This window comes from Amblyomma maculatum, chromosome 3 (assembly GCF_055883805.1).
Source record: "Amblyomma maculatum isolate TAMU_Amacu chromosome 3, ASM5588380v1, whole genome shotgun sequence".
Lineage (NCBI taxonomy): Eukaryota > Metazoa > Arthropoda > Arachnida > Ixodida > Ixodidae > Amblyomma > Amblyomma maculatum.
In genome coordinates, this window is record NC_139346.1 from 97,315,714 (window position 1) to 97,338,122 (window position 22,409).

The 22,409-nt window shown below is 42.9% G+C and overlaps 1 protein-coding gene across 2 annotated transcripts in view; it reads left to right on the top strand.

The window, feature by feature from the left end:
- Window positions 1-8,910: 8,910 nt before the first annotated feature.
- Window positions 8,911-22,409, top strand: part of LOC146195389 (uncharacterized) — a 41,638-nt gene continuing 28,139 nt past the window's right edge. For both annotated transcript variants that reach the window (XM_084596227.1, XM_084596226.1), the window contains exons 1-2: window positions 8,911-9,006; window positions 10,215-10,365. In XM_084596227.1, the coding sequence (XP_084452353.1) occupies window positions 8,954-9,006; window positions 10,215-10,365 (204 nt within the window). In that variant the 5' untranslated portion in view covers window positions 8,911-8,953. The remainder of the gene's footprint in view (window positions 9,007-10,214; window positions 10,366-22,409) is intronic.

The window sequence follows — 22,409 nt, forward strand, 5'->3', positions numbered from 1 at the left end:
CCGTATTCCCAGTTTTTACTTTGAGGCCTTGAGTCTTCTCATTTTGCTCCTGCTTCCATGGCGCATAAGAAAATTCTAGGGGACACATTTTCTTCGCTCGCGCCTTCAGGCTTGGTATATTTCATTAAAAGTCTAGGGTTGAGCCCAACCTTCGAAACTCAACGGCAGCAATCAGGCGGTTTTGGTGTGAAATGTACTCAATAAACCTCTTTCGTGAAAGCATGTTGAAACTTCCTACAACAAGAATGCTGTACACTATTTGCGTAAAACAAGAAATGGGTCATGCTGCATATCGAGACCCACTGGCATCCTGTGTGCGCAGTAGAGTGTACTAGCGCATCCGTCCTGTGTAGTCACGCTGATGTCACAGCAGTAACCGTACAGCGTTCGTGTTCTACTCGCCGCAGCTGCTTTTGTTCCCAAAGTGAGTTTACATTACAGATGCTTGCGCTATCCCACACCTGGCATTGCTCTAGCTCGGCATGTGTGCTTGTTTCCGCGGCAAGAATCGGGTTTCTTTTCCATATTCAGTCGAAAATCACGCACAGCCTGTCTTTTGGAAACCTTTCCTTTTAAAAATATTGCGCACAAGGGGAAACACAATACCCTTCCAAACACCCGCACTGCAAGAGTGGAACGCTCCGAAGTAGAGGTATATCCCATTCTTTCTATAATTGAGCAACTGTAGAGGGTCACGCAGAAGTTAGTCCACCGGCTCGTAACCAAAACTGTGATGGAAGAGTGGCAGTTCCTGTCTTCCGGTAGTTGACGCGAAACGAACTAGTGACTGTGGCGATTCCAGATGCCCGCATACGTGCTCAAAACACAATCTGGGCTATAATTCAAAGATATGTCCCGATCATTACATTTCCATCTCTATATGGCAAGCCGTGAAAGAACTACATGAGCCGTCTTCAAACTTTATTGCGTTATTTTTATTGTCAATTCACATTATCCATAAATTACCTAGCAGTGTATGACCGTCAAGAAATTTCGTATGTTGCAGCATGCTCATGCTTGTTGAATCATGTTGAACAGATAAAAGTCGCTCAGGAAATTCAATATAGTGTCATATTAGTTTGTGCAATAGCAATGGAACGAATCGTGCCGTTTTCATTGTCGAACCGTTGTTCGCTGAGTCATCAGTGCTTTAACTTGATGCCCCAGGGGTTTTCAATTTTAAGTTGTTTTGGATGCGCCCAGAAATCAAAGGCATCTGTGCAAGCGGTGCAACTGCTAGACATCTCCAGACATTTTCTCCGCTTCTTTTTATCGTAACAGTTAATATCAACAAACGATTCTGCTCTTTAATACAAGCGTAAACTTGCGGATGTTTGCAAGCTATGAGAAAAAAAAAGAATCAAGGCTGCGGGAGGAGACGCGGAATCCTACAATCACATCTAATGCTAAAGTATGGCTTGATTATTTTTTTGTAATTTCCATCGCACGTGTAGAAAGTCTGTTTTTATAAACCACAAGGGTAACTAATGTGTCATGATTCTCAAGCTGCAGCAGTGGTCGCAGTGCTTTTGTATTTTTTCCATTTTAAATTCTTAATATCATTTTGCTTACTCGCCGTTAAACGGCCATCTTGCTCAGAGTACTATCTCTCAGAAAGACAGTACGAGGAATGATACTATCCAATACTTTTATTATAAATTTGATTATCTGCTTTCTTTAGATAGGAAACGTCCTTTGGATATTTCACTGAAAAGAGAAAGAGGAACTCAGTGGCGCATGTTACAAAGGGAACAATGAAATAGCAGAAGAATGAAGATCGAAGAGAGAAATTTTGTGTTCTAAGAATTTTGATTTTTTTATTTCATGTATATATTCTGTACGCTGATATCTCTTGTCTTGTCGGCGTATTTTTAGGTGAATGTGTAATTTGCCCTATCCATTATAGCGTATTTAAAAAAAGACATTACATTTGCTGATCCTCACACGAGAAATGATTAATAACCTGAAACAACAGGACGTCATTACAGCCCTATTGCAAAAACCAGCGTCTCCAGTGCGAAACCAGTAAGCATTTCGCGCTGGTTTTGCACTGGATGTGCTGGGCACGATGGAGGTCTGCAATATTCATTGGAGCAGTAACGGGAAGACACTGGTTGCACTGGTACGATGGGAGAAAAATGCTGGGATTAGCTTTTTGGCGCTGGGTGTGTCGCTGGCATCCGCGATGCACTGGGAGAAGCGCAGTATGTGCGTTGGGGCCGCCTGGTCCCAGTGCCTCAGTATAGCGGGTGCGGCCTGCGGCGTCAGCCGGAGTAGCATCCCTCAGGGGCCAACAGGGCAACAGCGTACTCGCGATCGACCATCGGGGCGCATATGAAAAATATGGTTCAAGCAAGCGCTTTTTGCTGCGAAGTCGTTGCGCATTTGTAAGAAAACGAACGCAGTATCTTTTTTCTAGAGTTTGCATGTTTCGATAGGTCGTTTCTAGCGTTTCCAGAGAGACCACGACCGCCGCGCCCCTGATATCTCATGGCATACTGACGATTAAAATTGGAACTGAATAATGTGGGCTACCATGCATAACCAAATTCACAGCTTATCTTAAGGGCACTCTAACGCCATGATTACTGCCAAAATCTTCAATGCAGGCTCAATCGCAGGCGAGCGTAGCCTCCACCACCGTCCAATATAAACAGCAGAAAGAAAACTAAAACGAGGAAGAGAGTAGTTTATCGAGCGATGGGCCCATGAGAGAAAAAAACAACAACATACAGCGCTTGTAATGCATAATATTTGGCGTGTTTCTCAAGCTTTCGCGCTACTTCTTGCACTATGTATGAAGCAGCCGAGCCCTCGGCCATCGCAACACTTCCCGAAATGTTTACATACAAGTAAGTTTTACTTAAACGCAATATAAGGTCATCGTTGCGGCGCTTGCCGGTAATGAAGCTTGGTCGCACTTTTTTCCTTGAAGGTTTGTACTAAAACTCCGTGTTCAGCGAAAATTACGCCCATGGTACCAGAGCACCACCGAAGAGCCGGCGTTGGTAAATTTGCCAGCGATGTCAAACTCCACATGTTAAAATGATTCCAGTGCACAAAATAGCGCGCATAGACACCCAGAACATTAGGTGCAAGTCGTGAGAGCAGACAGCAAGCTCCAATGATCAAGAAGTTGTAATTGTTAGAGCGGTAGCAATGGGGGGGGGGGGGGGGGGGATGTAGACTGCGAGGCATGAAGTCCCAACCTTAGAAATGCGGGTCATGACATAAAATGCAGAAATGTTTCAAAGAAATCCAGTTCTCGGCGTGGTTGAGTCTCCCGAAGGAAAGGAATGAGGACAACGGTTTTCCTTCACTGTGAGATTGCCGGCCGGCCTTATCGCATACAGGATTTTCGTGAGCCGTTGGAAAAGGCCGGTGTACTACCCTGCGTGGCTGGCATTGGACCCTTCCAAATGTCCCATATCTGGATGCTGAAGATGAAGACTGAGGAAGCGAAGGAACGCCTGCTGAAAGAAGGCGCGCTGGAAGTGAAGAGACTCTACTGTGCGGTCACCGACCCGAACAAGCGTGAGTTGGTTTTCAGGGTGCACTGGGTGCCTTTCTACGTTTCGAGTGAAGCGGTGCAGAGGGCGTTTGAAGACTTTGGAGATGTGAAAGAAGTCACTTATGAGCAGTGGAACATCCCGGGTTTTGAAGAGGCTGAACCGACAACTCGGCTAGTAAAAATAGTGCTCAAAGAGGGGCTTTCGATCGATAAGTTGCCCCACATATACACGTTTTACGGAGGTCTTGTGTTAGTGGTGGTGCCTGGACGGCCACCAATGTGCTTAAGATGTAAGAAGACAGGCCACATTCGACGTGATTGCCGCACTCCGAGATGTAGTTCGTGTCATATCTTCGGGCCCGGCCGGGAGGGATGCGTCCGCACGTATGCCCGTGTGGCCACGGGTATTGTGGCCCCTCAAGACGACGGGAGCGAGTTGATCTTAGACCAGGAGGAACTGGAGAGCGCTGGAGCCCTGCCCCCTACAGGATCCGGAGAGGAACCTGATATCCAACAGCCGGAGCACACCACCGGCGGAGGGAAGACGCAAGTTAGCGAACCCGCTGCAGAAACGACTGGAAAGGGGAGGAGGCTGCTATGTCGTCAGATCAGCCAACAGCGAAAGGCACTTCGGAAGGAAGCGTTGCTGAGTCCCCGATGGATATGACAACCGCCTCCATGAAGAGACCACGAGACTAAGAAAAGGTACCAGCTACAGAACGGGAACTGCGTCGACTAGAAAAGCAGTGAAGGGTGGAAGGCACTAAGAAAGGCAAGTTAGCCTTATCGCAAACTGCGTTGCGGTCCTCGTCGCTCACTCGCGACGAGAGCCTGCAGAAGTGAGCCTTTAGTCATTGTTTGTTAGCTGGGTTTAGAGTATGGCTTATTCGAAAAAACAGCTAAAAGCGGGCACTCCAAACGTCCGAGAGCTCGCCTCGAGACGGAAGCAAGTGCAGTTGAACCGTTTGTTGAGCGAACTAGTTTAGATATCGTAGCCGTACAAGAAACAAAGGTTAAGGATGAGCAGCAAACAGATAATATGGTGTTTGGTTTTCGGTCACGCTTCAATGTTTGCGTAAGCCATGCAGTCGGTTTGTCGGCAGGTTGCATGCTGTCTTTTTCTGAGGAAAAGTGTAGGCATAGCAGTGGAGCAAGTAATAACTTGTGCAAGGGGGCGTTTCGTCGTGTGCGACATCAAGTACGAAACCTGTGCGGTGAGGGTGGTGGTCCTGTATGCACCAACGACACAAAAGGAACGACGCGACTTTTTTGAGCAGTTGGTGCCTTTCCTTGAATGCAGTCGTGCGCCTATATTTTTGGGAGATTTCAACTGTGCTGTAGACTCGAAGGATCGTTCGAATAGAAATGTTGGAAAAGACCAAAGTGCCGAATTGCTAAAGTGTGTCCTCAATGAGTGCAGCTTAGAGGACGTATCAGTCCTGGTGAATGGTGAAAAACGTGCGCATTTCACACATTTCCAAGGTAGTAGTCACGCGCGACATGACAGAATATATGTGTCGCCAGAGTTTTCGCCTACCTGTGAACAGTATGAAGTGAAGCAAGTGTCATTTAGCGACCATTGCTTAGTTACGGTCACGCTGGGCCGAACGAAGCAATGTAAATCAAAAATGAACTGGGACTTATGGAAAATAAACTCGAGGCTTACAGAAGACGAACTACTTTTAAGGAAAGTTAAGGAAAGCATTGATATTTTTATGAGAGCGAAACAGGCTGTATTGAATTCTGGGAACGATTTAAACAGGAGGTTAAAATTAATGCAATTGAGCGCTCTTCCTTTATTAAGTATGAGGAAAAGAAAGAAGAAAAGCAACTGCAAGAGCTCTTAAAATATTTAGGGCGTGAAGAAGAACGAATGCCGGGTATGTTCATGCATGATATAAAAGGCATCAAAGTTAGGCTAGAAGCTTTGGATGCCCAGAAGTACAGAGGCGCTGCGATAAGAGCGCGCGCGGAAAAATGGCCCGGTGGCGAGACGCCAACAAAACGCGCCCTCGCTGATGAAAAGCGATATACGCGCCGAACGAGATAACGGTTATTGAATACGAGGGGCAGAGGCATCATGAGCAAGACGGAATTACGAGCGCCTTCGTGGAACATTACCGTGAGCTGTTTTCGAGCAAAGCACCAAGTGAAGAAGGGTTTAGAGATAACTTTTTGCCTCTGATGCCAGTATTAGGCAAAGAAGTTACTGAAGAGTTAGAGAACGAAATAAGTGTGGAGGAAATAGAAAAGGCCATTGATGAAATGAATGTCGGAAAGTCCCCGGGTCCAGATGGCTTGAGTGCGGACTTTTACAAGAGCCTTAAATGTGAGTTATCTATCATGCTCTCTAGGCTTTTCAAGGAGTGCTTTGATGTGGGTTATCTGCCACCATCGTTTAGCAACGCGCATACGGTCTTGGTTCCCAAGACTGATGAGCCAGCCATGCTTTTAAAAGTTACAAGCTATAGACCGATCACGTTAACAAATGTTGATTATATAATTCTGATGAAGGTGTTAGCTAAGAGATTGCAATGCATTATAAAAGATATTGTTGGACCTCATCAAACATGTGGAATAAAGACCAGAAGCATATTTAATAATATTCATGCAGCACGTAGTGTGTTCGAGTTCTGCGATGCTCTAAACAGGAGAGTGGCCATGGTTCAAATTGATTTCGAAAAAGCATTAGATCGTGTGTCTCATGAAATATTGTACTGTTTGTTGGAACATATTGGTGTTTGTGCTGTTGTATTGAAAGGAGTTAAAATGGCTTATGCATGTTGTTCTACACGCCTTATGATTAACAAAGTGTTATCTGAAAGAATTGATGTAAGAGCATCTGTGCGGCAGGGATGTCCATTGTCTCCTCCCTTCTTTGCTATATGTTTGGAACCATTGTGTAGAATGGTAATTGCTAACGAATACATCTGTGGTTTTAAACTGGGAGTATGTGAAGTGAAAATATTGGCATACGCTGATGATGTGGCGCTTTTTTGTGAAGATCGCAAAAGCGTTTCGGAAGCTTTGAAAGTAACACAAAGGTATTGCAGGCAGTCTGGTAGTGCTGTTAATTTAAAGAAAAGTCTCGGAGTCTGGCACGGGGATTGGGAAGAGGAACTGGAAATGTTCTATGGAGTAAGATGGGCTACAAAGCCCAGAGTTTATTTGGTAGTACCATTGGACAAATACGGGGAAAATACGAATTACTGGAATGAAAAAGCGGAAGAAATACGGGAAAGGACGAAAGGATGCATGGGACGTAACCTCTCTATTTTCGCCCGTGCGACTGTATGCAATACCTTTTTGTGGCAAGAATAATGTATTTAATTCAAGTATTGTATTGTGCTCGAAGCAATATACAAAGGTTCCATCGTGTATTTGCGGTCTTCATTTGGTCGTCCAACTGGGAACGACTTAGCAGAGATAATCTCTTTCGGCGAGTTAAAGAAGGATGGTTGTCTCTAATGCATCTATATGTGTGGCAGATGGTTTTAAGGTTCTGTTTCCTACGTGACCAAAAAGATGCATTCCTGAGAACCTTTATGCAAATCATGCTATCCAGTGCAATTCCAGAGTTTATAGTCTCTTCATTCTCTGCTCGGGGATACACTGTGTAACGCTTCCTGCGAGAAGTGGTGTGGTCGTTCAAGTTTTTGCGCGTGAGGTACTCTGTAGAGTATTTAGTGACGGTACCACCTAAGCGGCTGTCCAGTTCAGTTCAGTCGTTCAGTCGTGTCCGACTCTTCGTGACCCTATTGACCATGTCACGCCACGCTTTCCGGTCTCTCACTATCTTCCTAACATCACATAACTTGATCTGCAGTGCCTCGAGGATGCCATCTAACCATCGCGTTCGCTGCCTACCCCTTCTCCGGCAACCCTCAACCTTTCCCAACATCAAATCTTTCTCCAGCGACTCCTCTCTTCTCATCAGATGACCCAAAGTAGCTGAGCTTTAACTTTAGAATTTGACCCTCCAATGAGCAGTCAGGGTTTATGGTCGACAATATTGACTGATTTGATCTTCTGGCAGTCCAAGGAACTCTCAAGAGTCTTCGCCAGCACCACAATTCAAACGCGCCAATTCTTCGGCGGTCAGCCTTTTTCACAGTCCAACTCTCGCATCCATACATCACAACTGGAAAGACCATAGCACGAGTTATACGGATCTTGGTTGGCAGACTAATGTCTCTGCTCTTTACTAGGCGGTCAAGGCTAACCATTGCTCTCTTTTCCAGAAGCAGGCGTCTGCTAATTTCATGGCTGCAGTCTCCTTCCGAGGTAATCTTGGAGCCCAAGAAGAGAAAATCTGTCACAGCTTCCACTTCTTGTCCATTGACGCTCGAGGACTTGATAGGGCAAGACGCCATGATCTTCGTGTTTTTAATGTTCAGTTTAAGCCCAAACTTCTCACTCTCTTCTTGTACGCGCATCAGAAGTCTCTTGAGTTCCGCTTCACTTTCTGCAATTAAAGTGGTATCATCCGCATATCTAAGGTTGTTGATACGTTTTCCAGCAATCTTCACTCCTGCTGAAGACTCGTCCAGACCGGCCTTCCTCATGATGCACTCTGCATATAGGTTAAATAGGCAGGGCGACAGTATGTAGCCTTGCCTCACTCCTTTCTTATACTGTGAAGGCCCAGGGAAAGATGTGCTCAAACGAGTAAAAAGCATGACTGTTGCACCGGGCGTAAAAACATTCTTTCTTAAATTGCATACAGGAACCCTCCCAGTCAAAACATGGATGGAAGAAAAGAGCCTTTTTGTACCTTGGGGCTCAAACTGTCTACTATGCAGGAAACCTGAAACAGTTGAGCACGTGTTCCTAGATTGTTGCGATACGGTGTTTTACTGGGGTGTGTTACAAAGGACACTTAAAAAAGACCTGCCATTGAGGCCACCTGGAATTCGGTACTTGACAACTCTTAATGATGATTTTAGTATGACCTCATCATGCTATTGAGCCTTGACAGTATTTGGAGGAGTAGGATGGCTTATAGACCCTGTGATGTCGATGCACGATCTGTATGTGATTATTTTGTTGAACAAGTGTACAAACTAAAATAAATTTTGAAGCAGCAAGACGCTGCGGAGGAGGTGTTGAGTCTAATGGGCGAACTTGTGGCAAGGAAAGTCCATTAAACACGGTTGTCAGCCAAGGGGCATGGCAACCACGATCTTTTACTGGTGTATTTGTACCAATTCATGCAATAAACAAAAAAACTCTCGGCGTGGTTGAGTGGTTAGCGTGCTGAGGTGGTGATTGACATGTGCCTAAGGACTGAGTTCGAAGCGCGCTTAGTGCACCGTTTATTTTCTGTTTTTTTTTTTACTTTTTAGGTTTTTATGTACGTAACTTGTTTCTTTACTTATTAATTTTTATCCCAAGGCTTTCTTTCTCCGGGCGAACAGTGCCGCCAGTGCGGAGCGTCCCAGCATGCCGCGTCCCAGTGCGCCCAGTTTCCACCGTCATACTGGGACCATAATCAGGTATGGCACTGGGGCTTGGGACCCAGTGGCACTGGTTTTTGCAATAGGGAGCCTTATGGAAGTCAGCAGTACGAAGCATCCCAACCAAATATTTTTGCCCCTAAGCGTCATGTTTAGCTCGTAGGAAAATTCTAGAGTCACGTTATCTAACACCTTTACTTGGCATGTCTGTGGATGAGAGGTACCGGAGCTTGGTACAATTTATAAGTACTTAATACTCGCCTCTGCGTTCTATAGACACTGATATCCTTCACATTTATTTTTCTTGTTACAGTAGGAGTCCATATAATCTGGGACCGTCAAAAATATAAATTTTCGACTTTTTTTTTAATCACACACAAACGCACACGGATGTTTACGTTTGGGTGCTCTTACAAATCTATCATGACTGCAAATATTTCATGGGCTACCCTTATTATCTCAGGTTGGCCAGATTTTTTTTAAACTACCACTTTACCAGACACAGTAGTTTTTTAAACTTGATGTTTCATTTATCGCGCCAGGCTATTTCTTATGAAGCACCTCCAGTCATCCATAAGCAAGTATGGTCTTCTCCTGCATAAAATTCAGCTCATCGTAACACGCTTTTGGCAAAGGCTGCTGCGAGTGAAACAACGGCCGAATAGATCGTTTGTGGTTTATTGGGTTCAGCCTCCAAAAGGGACTCGAGTTATTAGATACGGCACAGTTGATGGCTCTGGAAAATTCGCCCACCTGGGTATCTTTAACGTTCATTGGCATTACACAGCAAATGGGCGCCTAGCTTTTCGCTGCCATCGATAAGCGGCCGCCGCGGCCGAGATTCGGTCCGGTATTAGTCGAGCACTCTGACAACTGAATTACTATGACGGATAATTGGCTAATAGAATCTATTCAGCTCTCCTATCCGCTGCAATACAAGGCTTTCATCGATTCATTCCTCAAATGAACACTCGACGCATTTTTTACGCTATGTCACTTTAAAGAAGGACTTGGTCATAGCAATGCTTGCGCGTGAATTTTGAAATTAAAGTTGCTCATTTGTTTCTCTCATGAAATAGTGTCACGAGCAAGCATCGCAAATGTTATAGTGTGCGATCGAAAGTGCAGTGATCATAAAATTTGTTGGATGTATTTATTTCTCTTAAGTGCTTAAGCCGAAAGCCCTTACGCGAATCTTTGTACTTATTTGTCATGTTTCTACGCTATGACGTCCTGTGCACGCGCAGCAAGCCAGCAGAGCTTGTTGCTAGGCAGCGACCGAAAAAAAGAGCGGCTGTCCTGGCGGAGGGGATCGGCGCCACCTGTTACCTCAAGGACATTTGCAGTGCGTTGGCAGCGGTTGCTGTGTTAGGCGAGGCCGGTATTCTGACATCTGTTGTAAGTAATGCCTATATGAATTTATTCATTAAGGCGAACACATTGCTAGGCACATAGAAAGAAATCCCTAGCGCGAGAGTTGTTCACAGTATCTGGGCGTCGGATGTGACTCTTACTTATAGCGTATCTATGAGGATAAAAATTAACAATCAGTCATCCTGATGACGTCATCAGATGAATGAAAATCCTGTCTCCAGAGGAAGCCAAGATTTATGTTTCGATTCCCAGCCGAACGCTATAACCTACTGCGCCACGCCCGGGCTAATGAAAAAGACATCATAATTGCCCTTGTCTAGCGTGAAGGTGATAGTAGGTATGACAATGATGCTGCATTTAGTGATAATGACAATGCTGACAGCAGGGGAGATATTGAATGTTCATTAAGTTGATAATGATGGTGAGAGCAAAAATGACGCTCTGTGTGCAGCAGCAACGCTCAAGCTTTCGAATTTATGCTCTATAGATTCCACAGTGTTCTCAATTTTTGGGGGGGATATTTATTCTGTCGCGAAAGAATAATTGTGTATTAATTAAGTCTATCTAGAGTATTTAACTTATTCGCGAGAGCTACCGCACTTCTTACATTCGTTTTTGTAGCATGTAACATCACCATCTGCAATTATTTTTTCACCCAAATTGACCCCAATATAGGTCTTTTGGTCACTATAATTATTATTTAAGCTTAAATGCAATTTTTCCATCTATTTTTACGCAAATTCTGCATTTTTAGGCATTGTATAAATGTCGCAGTGCCTCGACTTCTTTCAGCCGGATGAAATGTCATCATCCAAGTTTCTTTGTTTCTGACCCAACTTATAAATCCTTCTGTGGCGTTAATTATAGTTGCTCTTATTAACCATTGGAGATCTAAGGAAACAATCTCTGCGATTCTAACCCATTTTCACCAATTTGTTTTATTTCGACATGTTCTCCCGTGCCCTGACGATATAGACGTCCAGCGCTATTTGGACGCATATTTGACAATTTTGGCTGGAGTTAAATAACTAATACCTCTACAGTATTCAAACGTGGCTACTAGGTTCACATGTTAATTCTTCTACCTCATACAGTCATTCTTTGTTCTTGTTTTATTCGTTCAAGGGCAAGCAGCAGTGAACACCTCGCACTGATGCCTACTTTCGGCACGCACCCATAAGCATAGAAAGGGTTCTGCATTCATAAATAAATTTCTGTCCTTTCTTTACAGCGGTGCAAACGCATTTTCATATATTCTCATTACTGTCGCTCATACGCATGCGGTGCACAACTGTTTTTATTATATGTAATATATATCAGCTGGAATTACATTCAGTTTGCGCCATTTGCTTCCTTTGGATCAATAGTACTGGCAGGAAATAACAGCGTTAAGAAAATCAAGCTCAAAATCCGCGGAGCATTTAGCGGCAAAATCTGTCTGAGTTAGAAATGCAGCAGCAAAGGAAGCGTTCAATAGCACTGGTACCCATTTCATTTTTACTTTTCTACTCTACTAAGTTACTCTTTCTATAAAGACGTTCACAAGAAACGTTTTAAGTTGGAAGATTGCCCATGATGGCAAACGTTTCCTTATACGCTGGCTAGAAATAAATTAGTTTGAAGGGAAAGTATGCTTAGGTAAGAGCGGCCGCGTCAACATATTGTCAGACATATGCATCATAAAGAGGACAACTTAAAAACCATTCAAAATATTTTTTTAACTCACCGCCGTGCTGGGTCATTTATACAATCTAAGCGATTTTCCATTCAGTGCAGAAGAAGTCGATGGTTTTAGTATATTCTGATGACTGAAGTACTAAACCCGGAAACTATTTGAGGGAAAAGTCAGCAACCTGCGCTTTTCTAACAACAAATCTTTAGCCCTCGGTAGCAGAGACACTGACGGAGGAACGAATGACGGCGTTTTTACTTTCGCTCTCCTACTCTATTCCGTTGATTTTAGTAGTGACGTGTGGTTTTTCTTCATCACAATCATCATCATCACCCTGACTATACCCCCCGCAAGATGAAAGCCTCTACAATATTTCTCCGATTAACCCGGTCACGTGCAATCTGCATCCATTTGACTCCTACGAGCTTCTTAACCTCATCGGCCCACCTAACTTTCTACGACCCCCTGCTACGCTTTCCTCAGTTAGAATCCAGTTTGTACGCTAAGCGACCATACGTTAAGATCTCTTCGTACTATATGTCCTGCCCATGCCTATTTCTTCATGATTTCCACTAGAATAGCATTAACTCTAGTTATTTCTCTCACCCACTTTGCATGCTTCCTATCACTTAACGTTACACCTACTATTTTTTGTTCCATAGCCTGCTGCGTTGTCGTGAACTTTGGTAGCACCCTCTTTGTTAGCCTCCACATTTCACCCTGTAGGTGAGTACAGGTAAAATGTGACTGCTGTTAACATTCTTCATGAGCGACACCGGTAAGGTGCTAGTCATAATCTTCGAGTGTTTACCAAATGCGCTCTATCCCAGTCTTATTCTCCTTGTTATTTCCCTTTGATGGTCCGGATCTGCAGTTACTACCTGTCCTAAGTAGACATATTCCCTTATTACTTCCAGTGCTTCACTACCCAACGTAAACTGCTGCTCCTTCTCGAGGCTGTTGAACATTAGCTTAGCCTTCCGCATATTGATTTTCAAGCCTGGCTTTCAACGTTTTTTATCTAGGTCAAGAATCATTCTTTGCACTTCATCCTCATAGTTTCTTAGTAAAGAAATGTCATCAGCAAATCGCCGATTACTGAGGCATTCTCCATTTACCCATACCCTAAGTGCTCCCATTTCAAGTCTCTCAATACGTTTAAGCAAGCTGTGAATATTTCATCCCACTGGGGAGATTGTGTCTTCTTGCGTAATACATTTGCTTATAGACATTTTGTTACTTTCTTTATGCAGAACTATGGTTGCTGTGCAGACCTTATATGTATATTCAGGCACTTTCACGTACGGCTCGTCTACCCCCTGACTTCGCAATGCCTGCATCACCCCCGAGGTTTCTACTGAGTGAAATGCTTTTTCGTAATCAAAGAATTCTATGTATAAGAGCTGGTTATATTCCGAGCATTTTCCTATAACCTGGTTGATAGTATGGATATAATCGATACTAGAGTACAATTTCCGAAATCTTGCTTGATTGGCCTGACCTGATTATATTAGCAATTACATTAGTAAATACCTTATACGTAACAGATAGCAAGCTGATTGGTCTATAATTTTTCAGTTAATTAGCCTCCATTTTTAATGAATTAAGACAATGTTTGCGTTCTTCCATGGTTCCGGTACCGTCGATGACACCAGGCACTGCGTAAACGGGATGGCAGGGTAGTCAGTTTTGCTAGCATGATATCCCCTCGCCCTTCAACGAATCTCGAGTTTCCTAGTCTTCTCCAACTGCTTTCCCCCTTTTAATAATTTCTAACACTTTCTTATTAACATCGTCCTTTGTCACTGGTGGAACATCTGACTGTTTTTTCCTACTGCCAATCTAATTATTGCCCTGACTACATTGGCTACCGTAAGATCAGTATAGAACTCGTCGGCTGCTTCGACTATCTTGTCCATATTAGTGTCGGCATTGCCCGCCTTGTCCCTTAGCGATATATCTTATTTTTGCCTATACCCAATTTCTACTTTATCACTTTAAGGCCTCCTCCGTTCTCTACAACCTGCTCAATTTTCTCCATGTTATGCTTTCTTATATTGGCCACTTTGCGCTTATGTATTAGCTTTGATATCTCTCCCAGTTCAATTGAGTCTGTTGGAATGGAAGCGTTTATACTTTGGCGCCTTAATGAAATCTTTCATCTCCTTAGGCAGCTTACCGGTGTCCTCTCTAACTATCCTACCGCCTACTTCTACAGCGCACTCAGTAATCATATGAAATTATTGTTCTTTGCTTCTAGGCTGATGTCGTCATCCTCGATTAGAGCTAAATATATATTCTGTAGCGATATATTGAGCTCTTCTGCCATCCCCCTAATGGCTAATTCGTTGATGAACTTCTTTCTTACTAACCTGTTTCGTTCCCTCTTCAAATTTAGACAAATTCGAGAGCTTATTATCCTGTGGTCACTGCATCGCACTTTCCCGATTACCTCTATATCCTGCATAATGGCGGGGTTAGAACAGATTATAGGTCAATTTCATATTTAGTCTCCCCGTTAGGAATTTTCCATGTACACTTTGATTTATTCCGTTCGCTGAAAAGGGTTTTATGATTTTCATGTTATTGCGTTCTGCAAAGTCATCTAATCACCTCCCCCCCTCCAACTTCTAGAACAAATGCCATAATCCCCATTGCGTAGTCTCCTGTCTGCTGTTTCCCTACTTTGGCACTGAAGTCGCCCATTAGTACAGTATACTGCATCTTTCCCTTCCGCATTGCCAATTCTATCTCTTCGTTGAAGCTTTAAACTGCCTGGTCAACATGATAGCATCTAAGTGCGTACACTGTAAAAACAAAAACACCTTATTAGGTGTTTTCGCATGTCTATAACTACACCTATGCACCCTTGAAAAAAAGTGGCTTCAGAGTGCCAGTACACCCTCAAAGATGGTGCTTCGGTTGGTCATAACACCCTTCTATGGGGCCAATGCACTGGGGTGTTTTCGTCACTTTTACACCCTATTGCAGGGTGGAAGCAGTGGCATTGCACCCTTACACCCCTTGATAAAAATCAGTGCGGATAACGTCCATATATTGCATTCCCTAATTAGGAATTACTTTTGCCACTACACGTTCCTAATGCTTTTCCTATGTACACATTTTCAATCAAGCTTAATGGTATTCCTTTTAACCACCTATAATGCCAAATGAGCATGTAAAGAGATGCTGCATGCCATTATTTTGACATCTCGAATGGCCCATGCCAGTATGATTGTTTTTTCAAATTCACAGAGCATGTTACAAAAAAATGTCACACAGAAGGAAACTTGAAGTCTTTTATTCGGCATAGAAGGGTCAGGGTTCGGGATAGTGGGTGCTCGGGTGCTGGTGGAGGAGGCAGGGGGCACTTGTGTTCTGTTTCTTCATTGATGCGCGCTATGGAACCTCATTTATTTAACAATACTGCCACTCTCCACCGAGAGCCTAGCACACGGGCAAAAACATACATGTTATGTACGTAAATACCTAAAAAAATGATAGAAGTAAAACAGTTCCAACAAATGCAGACAACAAAGTATACAATTTTTTTCAAAAACAGAACCGAACAATGAACACAACAGCATGGTGACATTTCTTAAAAAACAACAAAACTTTTAGTCGTATGCAACAATAATTGCAGTACACATTATTAATCCTATGCTTTGTCAGTGTCAACGCGTGCGCTTGCATAAAATTCGGCCTTAAGCGATGAAATAAAGCGTCGTGCAGCGCATCTTGGCTTCGACACGCAGACGCCCAAAAAGAGGTGCTCTATAAAGCAGCACAAATTGTCGGACCCCTTGTCATATGTCAGATTGAACAGCCAAAATCGACCCATTATTGGAACAATACCCTAAGTAGAGTCAATGACTCGAAGAAGCTTCCGCTGCTCAATGAACAAAAAATGCTCTTCAGCTTCTTTGATGCTGCTCCCAGTATATCCGACGCACGGCGTGGCAGGCTTTTCTTCCTGTTCCTTGATAAAATTGTGAAAGAAGTGCATAGCAGAGCAGCTGTATAAATATGCACTGCACCTGGCAAAAAGCAAATTCAACATATTTTCTACTCTATATTTAGAATACGCCAATGCCCCTTTAGTGTACAGCAATGTGCTGGAAAAGGGCCCTATCGGAAACCACTGGTGGTTATCTCACAATTAACAATGCAGAGTATACTGTTATGGTTTGGTTCAGGAGGCACAAAGCCAGCAGTCTGATCAAGTCATAAAAGAGAGCACATAAGGTCAACCCATTTTTATTCATGCAGCATGCTGTTGCATGATTTTATATTATGCAAGCTATTTTATCAAACAAAAATGGCTACACTCATCAAAAGCACCTGGGTTAGAGAACTTCTATGCTGCCCCACGAACTTTTCATTTCACATGACCTGGAATGCTTATTATGATAGTTAAAAATGTAAATAAACAATAAACAGCACTGGAGCACGGTGTTTACTACTAAAATATTAACAGCTGGCTCAATTGAAGGCTTCACACAAGGCCTACAGCATACCCTGCACTGGCCAAGTAGATACAGCAGAACCAAACAAAAAAAAAACGTGGAAAGAGCATACTTAGTGATGGGGCACTACAAAAAAAAAACAAAAAAAAAAAAACAAAGTGCATGTAATACATACACATAATGCATTTCTGAATTTTTGCACGTCTTCTTGTGCTATGTATGAACCAGTCAAGCCCTAGGCCATCGCAATGCTTCCTGAAGTGTTTACATTTGAGGTTTAGTAACAAGGAAAAAATGTTCTCGCTGCTCTATGTGGCAGTTCTGAAACTTCATCACACATTATTCATTGAAAGTGTACACTGGAGCTTTCAGTTGAGCGACAATTACATGTGCAACAGCAGAGCATTACCAAACAAGCAAACAGCAGAAGCTCTAAAAAATGTCAACACTGAAGCATGGCATGTTAAAACATTTTCCACGCATAGCACATTGTATGCATAGACATCCACAACATCAGTGGTGAGCCTCAAGAGGCGGCAGGAAGCTCTAGTGTTCAAGAAGTTGTAACCATTATAGCGGCAGACAGTCTGAGCACTTTGAAATACTAAAGGTTCGAATACTGAAAATAGGCTGACTAACTTGAAATGCAAAAATAACAATTTGGATTTATTGAGAATGTTTACTATAAATGAGAATGTCTATGACAGTGCCACATGGTTAATGCATGAAATGTTAGCATCTGTAGTTGAAGGCATTATATTTATACAGCATGAACCTTGAAACACAGCAGTATTTTCTCCCAACCAATGTGGTAAACCTAATCTCAGAAGAATTAAAATTATTACATCATTTCAAACTTGGCTAGCAAATTACAGCATTTTTTTTTAAACAACTATTAAACTGCATTACCCACCTTCAGAAGCCTGTAGGATAAGACAATGTGGCAAATATTTCTTTTGAAGCACTCTCAGATTATATATTCCAGACATTAGGAACATGTCAGGTACTAGCATGCATGAGCAGGTTGAGAGACCCCTTTCCAGCAAATGCTAAACCCCACCAAGCTGCCTGCAAGAGCCATCTGATAAAGCACTGCTGGTCCACTGCAGCAGAGTGCTTAGTCAAATGGCACACTGCACCAATCTTGACATTACCAGTGCTTCATCAGGTGACTCTTGTATGCAATACGACGTGGTAAGCATGTGATGGCAGGAGTCTCTTAAAAGTGCTTTTGATTGTACTTACAGTGCAAATAATCCTTTCACAGCTAAGAATTCACAGTTGTGATGAAAACTTGTGTAGTATTTCTATTTGAATTATGAATCACTAATACATATTACAAGTTAGACTGTAAACCATTTTAGAAACAAAGAAAATTCACTAATAATGTCGGTTTCAAGTAGGCTTCCTGAATATTCAAATGACAAAGAGAAAACTTACAAATGATACAAACATAACATCCAGAGCTCCCGGCTGGTTCCCAATGTTTGCAAAGAGTTGCAGAATGCATACTGTCTGTACATCTACAATAGAAATAAGCAACACAACAATGGTGTACCTCCTTGCAGGTAAAAAGAGACAGCCGAGTTTTGAGGCGATAATTTATTGTCTAATTTAGGAAGGCAAATAAACAAAATTGAAAACATGTAGAGGCACGCAAACTGAAAGCCAAACATCTGACAGCAAAAATTATCAAAGCTTGTGAAGATTTGAATCAGGTATCACCTAATTCTCTGCTACTAGTTGAACAGATTCGAAAAGGCTGCACCATTACAATGGAGAAGAACAATAGGTAATTTAAATTTAGCTAATGCGAAAATTGTTACATATGAAGAAATGCACAGGCTAGTTATGGTTTTATGATTCTCTCTGATGCTCAGCCATGTTTTTAGTATATCTATAAAATGGCAAAAATGTTGGCATTTAGCGAAAAACTGCCAATTAGATAGCACATGCAGCAAACAGAAGGAAACAGCTTAATACTTACGCTTCTTTCTCCTTTCATGCATTCTCTTAGAACATACTTCGAGCACCCGGGCAATGTCCTTTTTTCTTGCACGAATGGTGTCCTTCAAAACCAAGACAAGTGTCTTGCTAAGGCCAATTTCAACTGCCTCTTTGCCGTCCTTCTTGATCAGCATGTTGACGTCGTGTAAGAACTGCAAGTTTGTGTGAATGGTAGCCATAAAGAATTCATTTTACTCAATGTTTCAAGTAACTGAATATTAGGCATCATTGTACAAAAGCTAAGGCAATTGATGCCTTTGTACATATCTGAAACAAAAAAACAAAAACTGGCATTAGTAACGGCAAATACAAATATTTACTAAGGTTAGAAAACTGCAAAAACCATCAGTATTTTGCCACTCATCGCCAAACAACAAGCAATTCTTAGAGACAATCTACAGACATGCATCGTTAGCATATGAAAGTCAAATTGTTTTCTGGGCCCTTTAAATCAGTAAACTGCTTTCAACACATACATTACAATTTTTTTAATAACAGTAAGTCACAAATTTGCCTAAATATGCGCACTGTGATGAGCAAAGAAGGTAAACATATGCGACTAAGGCTATTATAACCGCTTCATATGTACATTTAAGCAAAAGACAAAAAAAAGTAAACTTCTGGTCAGAATCAAACTCTGTAATAGCAACATCCGGTACAATATTTGGCCACAGAATTCAAGCTGTCGACCTCTACTTGAATGCTGAGGCATCAGTATGGAATATCCATTTATTCTAGTCTAAAGACACTACAAAAATCAAGTAATGCGGTCAAACAGTTATGTTGAAATGTGACCACAAAAATAATGAAAACTGGATGGTTTGAACCACATCAGCTGACTTAGCACGTGTACAAGTGCCTTAATTGAAGTCTTGCTGAAAATAAAATACGTACCTAAATGATTCTTCGAGAGCGAAAGTAAACGCTATAACAAAAGCAGCGTAATAAAAATGCAAATTCACACTCCATGCAACCGCAAAATATGGTCCCCGTAAAATGAAAAATGCTCCCATTGTGATTAAAAAAGGCAAATCCAGACGCGGGGAAGTTAACATAGGCTGATGATAGCGGCATATAGTTTGCGCGGTTTGGAATAAACTATTATGCAACCAGGCCGGCCGACCAGCGCACTTCGATGCCGAGAGCACGAGCGCAGAGGCGTGCCGCGCTGAACGGCCGCCGAGAACGAACATAGCCTCCTCGAACAAAAAGTTTAAACAGAAGGGCTGCGGGAGGACGCTCCCCGAGCAGCAGGACGGTGCGCGCCTATGCTCCGAGTAAATAAAAAAAAGGGGGGGGGGGGGGGGTGGGGGGGGGGTCGCGGCGCTCCGAGTGAAAGATGACGACGAAGCATGAAAGAGGTTTCAGGAGAGCGAGCGCGAAGTGTAAGAGATAAGGGAGGAGGGGGGAGGGGGGAGTCGAGAGTGCTAGGAGAATTAAGGTAGTACGCCAACATGACCTTGCCGCACGAACGGAAACGGTAGAACAAAACCGAGTCGTTGCGAACTGAGCGCAAGTATCAAACTGTCAAGAAACGAAAATCGTTTCGTGAACCTCCTGCGCGTACAAAAGGCAAGGAAACGTAGCACATACATTATTTCTGTTCAAGAAAGTTGAGACTGATGTTCTTTGCGCGAAATCTGCGTAACTCGCCGCGACATCTACCACATGTGCGATGTCATTTTGGCAGCCAGGTGAAAACAAGCGCGTGTCTCACGTTTTCATTTCAGCACATTCTGGAGCGTTCCGGCACAAAAAGACACAGAATGCAGCAATCCGGTAGGACACTGTTCCCACAAAGCGCAATATGCGTGAGAATAGGCTTACCTTCACAGACGATTCCGTCAGCCGCAAAGTGCGCTGTCCGCCTTCATATCATCGGCACCGAACCAACCAGTGCGATTTCAGCGCGAGTGCAATGTAGTCGGCGCATATACCTCTTAGTCACGCAGAAAACAAAAATTGTCAATGCCTTCTTCTTTCGAACATCTCAAACATAAAGCGGTGCAGCAGTCCTACGGCCTGAGCAAAGCAAAAAGAAGCCCGGACACTTGCCGGCACGATAAATGCCCGTTTGCGTTAAACACCACACGTAGAAGGCACTTCACAAGCGTACACACTTCTGTAACACATATGCATGGGAAATGCAACACATTTCACGAAGGTACACAATCAAAGAAGCACATTCAGCATTCGCTGAAACGTGGTCGAAACGCACCCCACAATGCTAACGGCCATATTGTGAAATTTGGAAAGAGCGTTCGTAGCTACCGGCAGCCTCCTGGCGGTGAAATTTTGTTTCAGTTTCTGTTTCATTTTTAGAAAGCACTCGTGTGTAATTTTAATTTTAGCATTACTTTTGGTGCTTTATTTAGGTGTTGGGTTATATTAGCAGCGCCGCTTGTGTATAAAAGGCTACGAAGTTACGCAGCCATATACCCCCAGCATGTTAGGTGATATTGCTTGCCCGTAACACCCTAAGGCATATTCTCCAACCAAAGCACCCCTTTGGCATGCAAGAGGTGATTTCCAATGGCACGATCACCCTAGACTCAGGGTGTAAGGGTGTTTTGAATAAGACAAATGCCCAAAGAGGTGTTTTTGTTTTTACAGTGTAGGCTTGTACAACCTTCAATTTACACAGCTTATTACGCTTAATTACAAAGTCTGTAACCCTCTCATTAAGACCAGAGAATTCATCTGCATTACCAGCTATATACTTATTGACAAGGAAACCTACTTCGATTACTCGCTTCTCCGGTAAGCCTCGATAAAAAAGTACATGCCCGTCCTTCAGTACAGTATATGCCTCATTCTGTCTCCTAACCTCCGTAAGCCCTATGGCATCCCATTTAATATTCTCTAGTTCCTCTAGCAGCCACTGCTAAACTAGCTTCACTAACTAGGGTTTTAGCGTTCAACGTTGCCAGGATCAATTTCCAATGATGGCCTGTCCAGCGGAGGCGGAGCTGCGTGAGAGGTCTGACAGCCACCGTGGTCAGTTGCTCCGCAGGCGCTGGTGACTGAGAGCCGGAGTTTTATAGGATTAATTTTCAGAGGTTGCGGCCAAATACTGCAACAAATTGGCCGACTCCTGTTCTGGTGAGACAGTGGGCTGGCGGAGATGTTCACTGGCATCAGGTCGAACCCCGAACCGTTTATGTAATTCTATGTACACGCGGCTTTTTTTTGTCTTATATTTCATTATACTAAAGCGTTTCCAGATGAAAGCTTTTCAGCACTTATTTATGTCAAAAGATGGAAACTGAGAGAACAGCAATAAACACCTTCGCTCTCCTACGCCTCGCTGACTTTGATTTTTTTTTCTTCAGTTATATATACCGAGTGTTTTTTATAAGGTCTCCAGTAAAACACTGTTAACGCGCTTTAGATTCATTCAAGCCCTGGCACCGTATTTGTGGTTCCCGCAGAGATTAGGTAAGATACAGTATGCTTTTATTAGCTAGATAATAAATAAATACCCCAATAAAACTTTTTTATCTTTTTACTTTGGGGAAATAATTTCTCTTCGGCGCCACAAAAAAACTTGTTTTGCATTTATTAAATCATCTAACTCGGTCATAATTCTGAATTTTAAATATTGACCTTAGACCATACATGTGACTTGCGAAATTGGAGGGCACATTCAGAGACCGCCAATCCATTACCTATTATGAATAATTATTTTCAGCTCAGAATAAAGATACACGTGAGAGTTTCCTGATAGAAAGTATGAAACGGGGATTTTTTTAATGTGTTCTCCAACTTTTCAGTTCACCTTTATCATATAGAATAAATAATGTGTAAATCAGAAACATTATGTTAATAGCCCAATAATTACCATCACGACAGCGGTCAACGATCAGACAGGTCGAGAATAGAGCATACACACGAAGCTATAGCAATGGCGCTCAATAGAATGT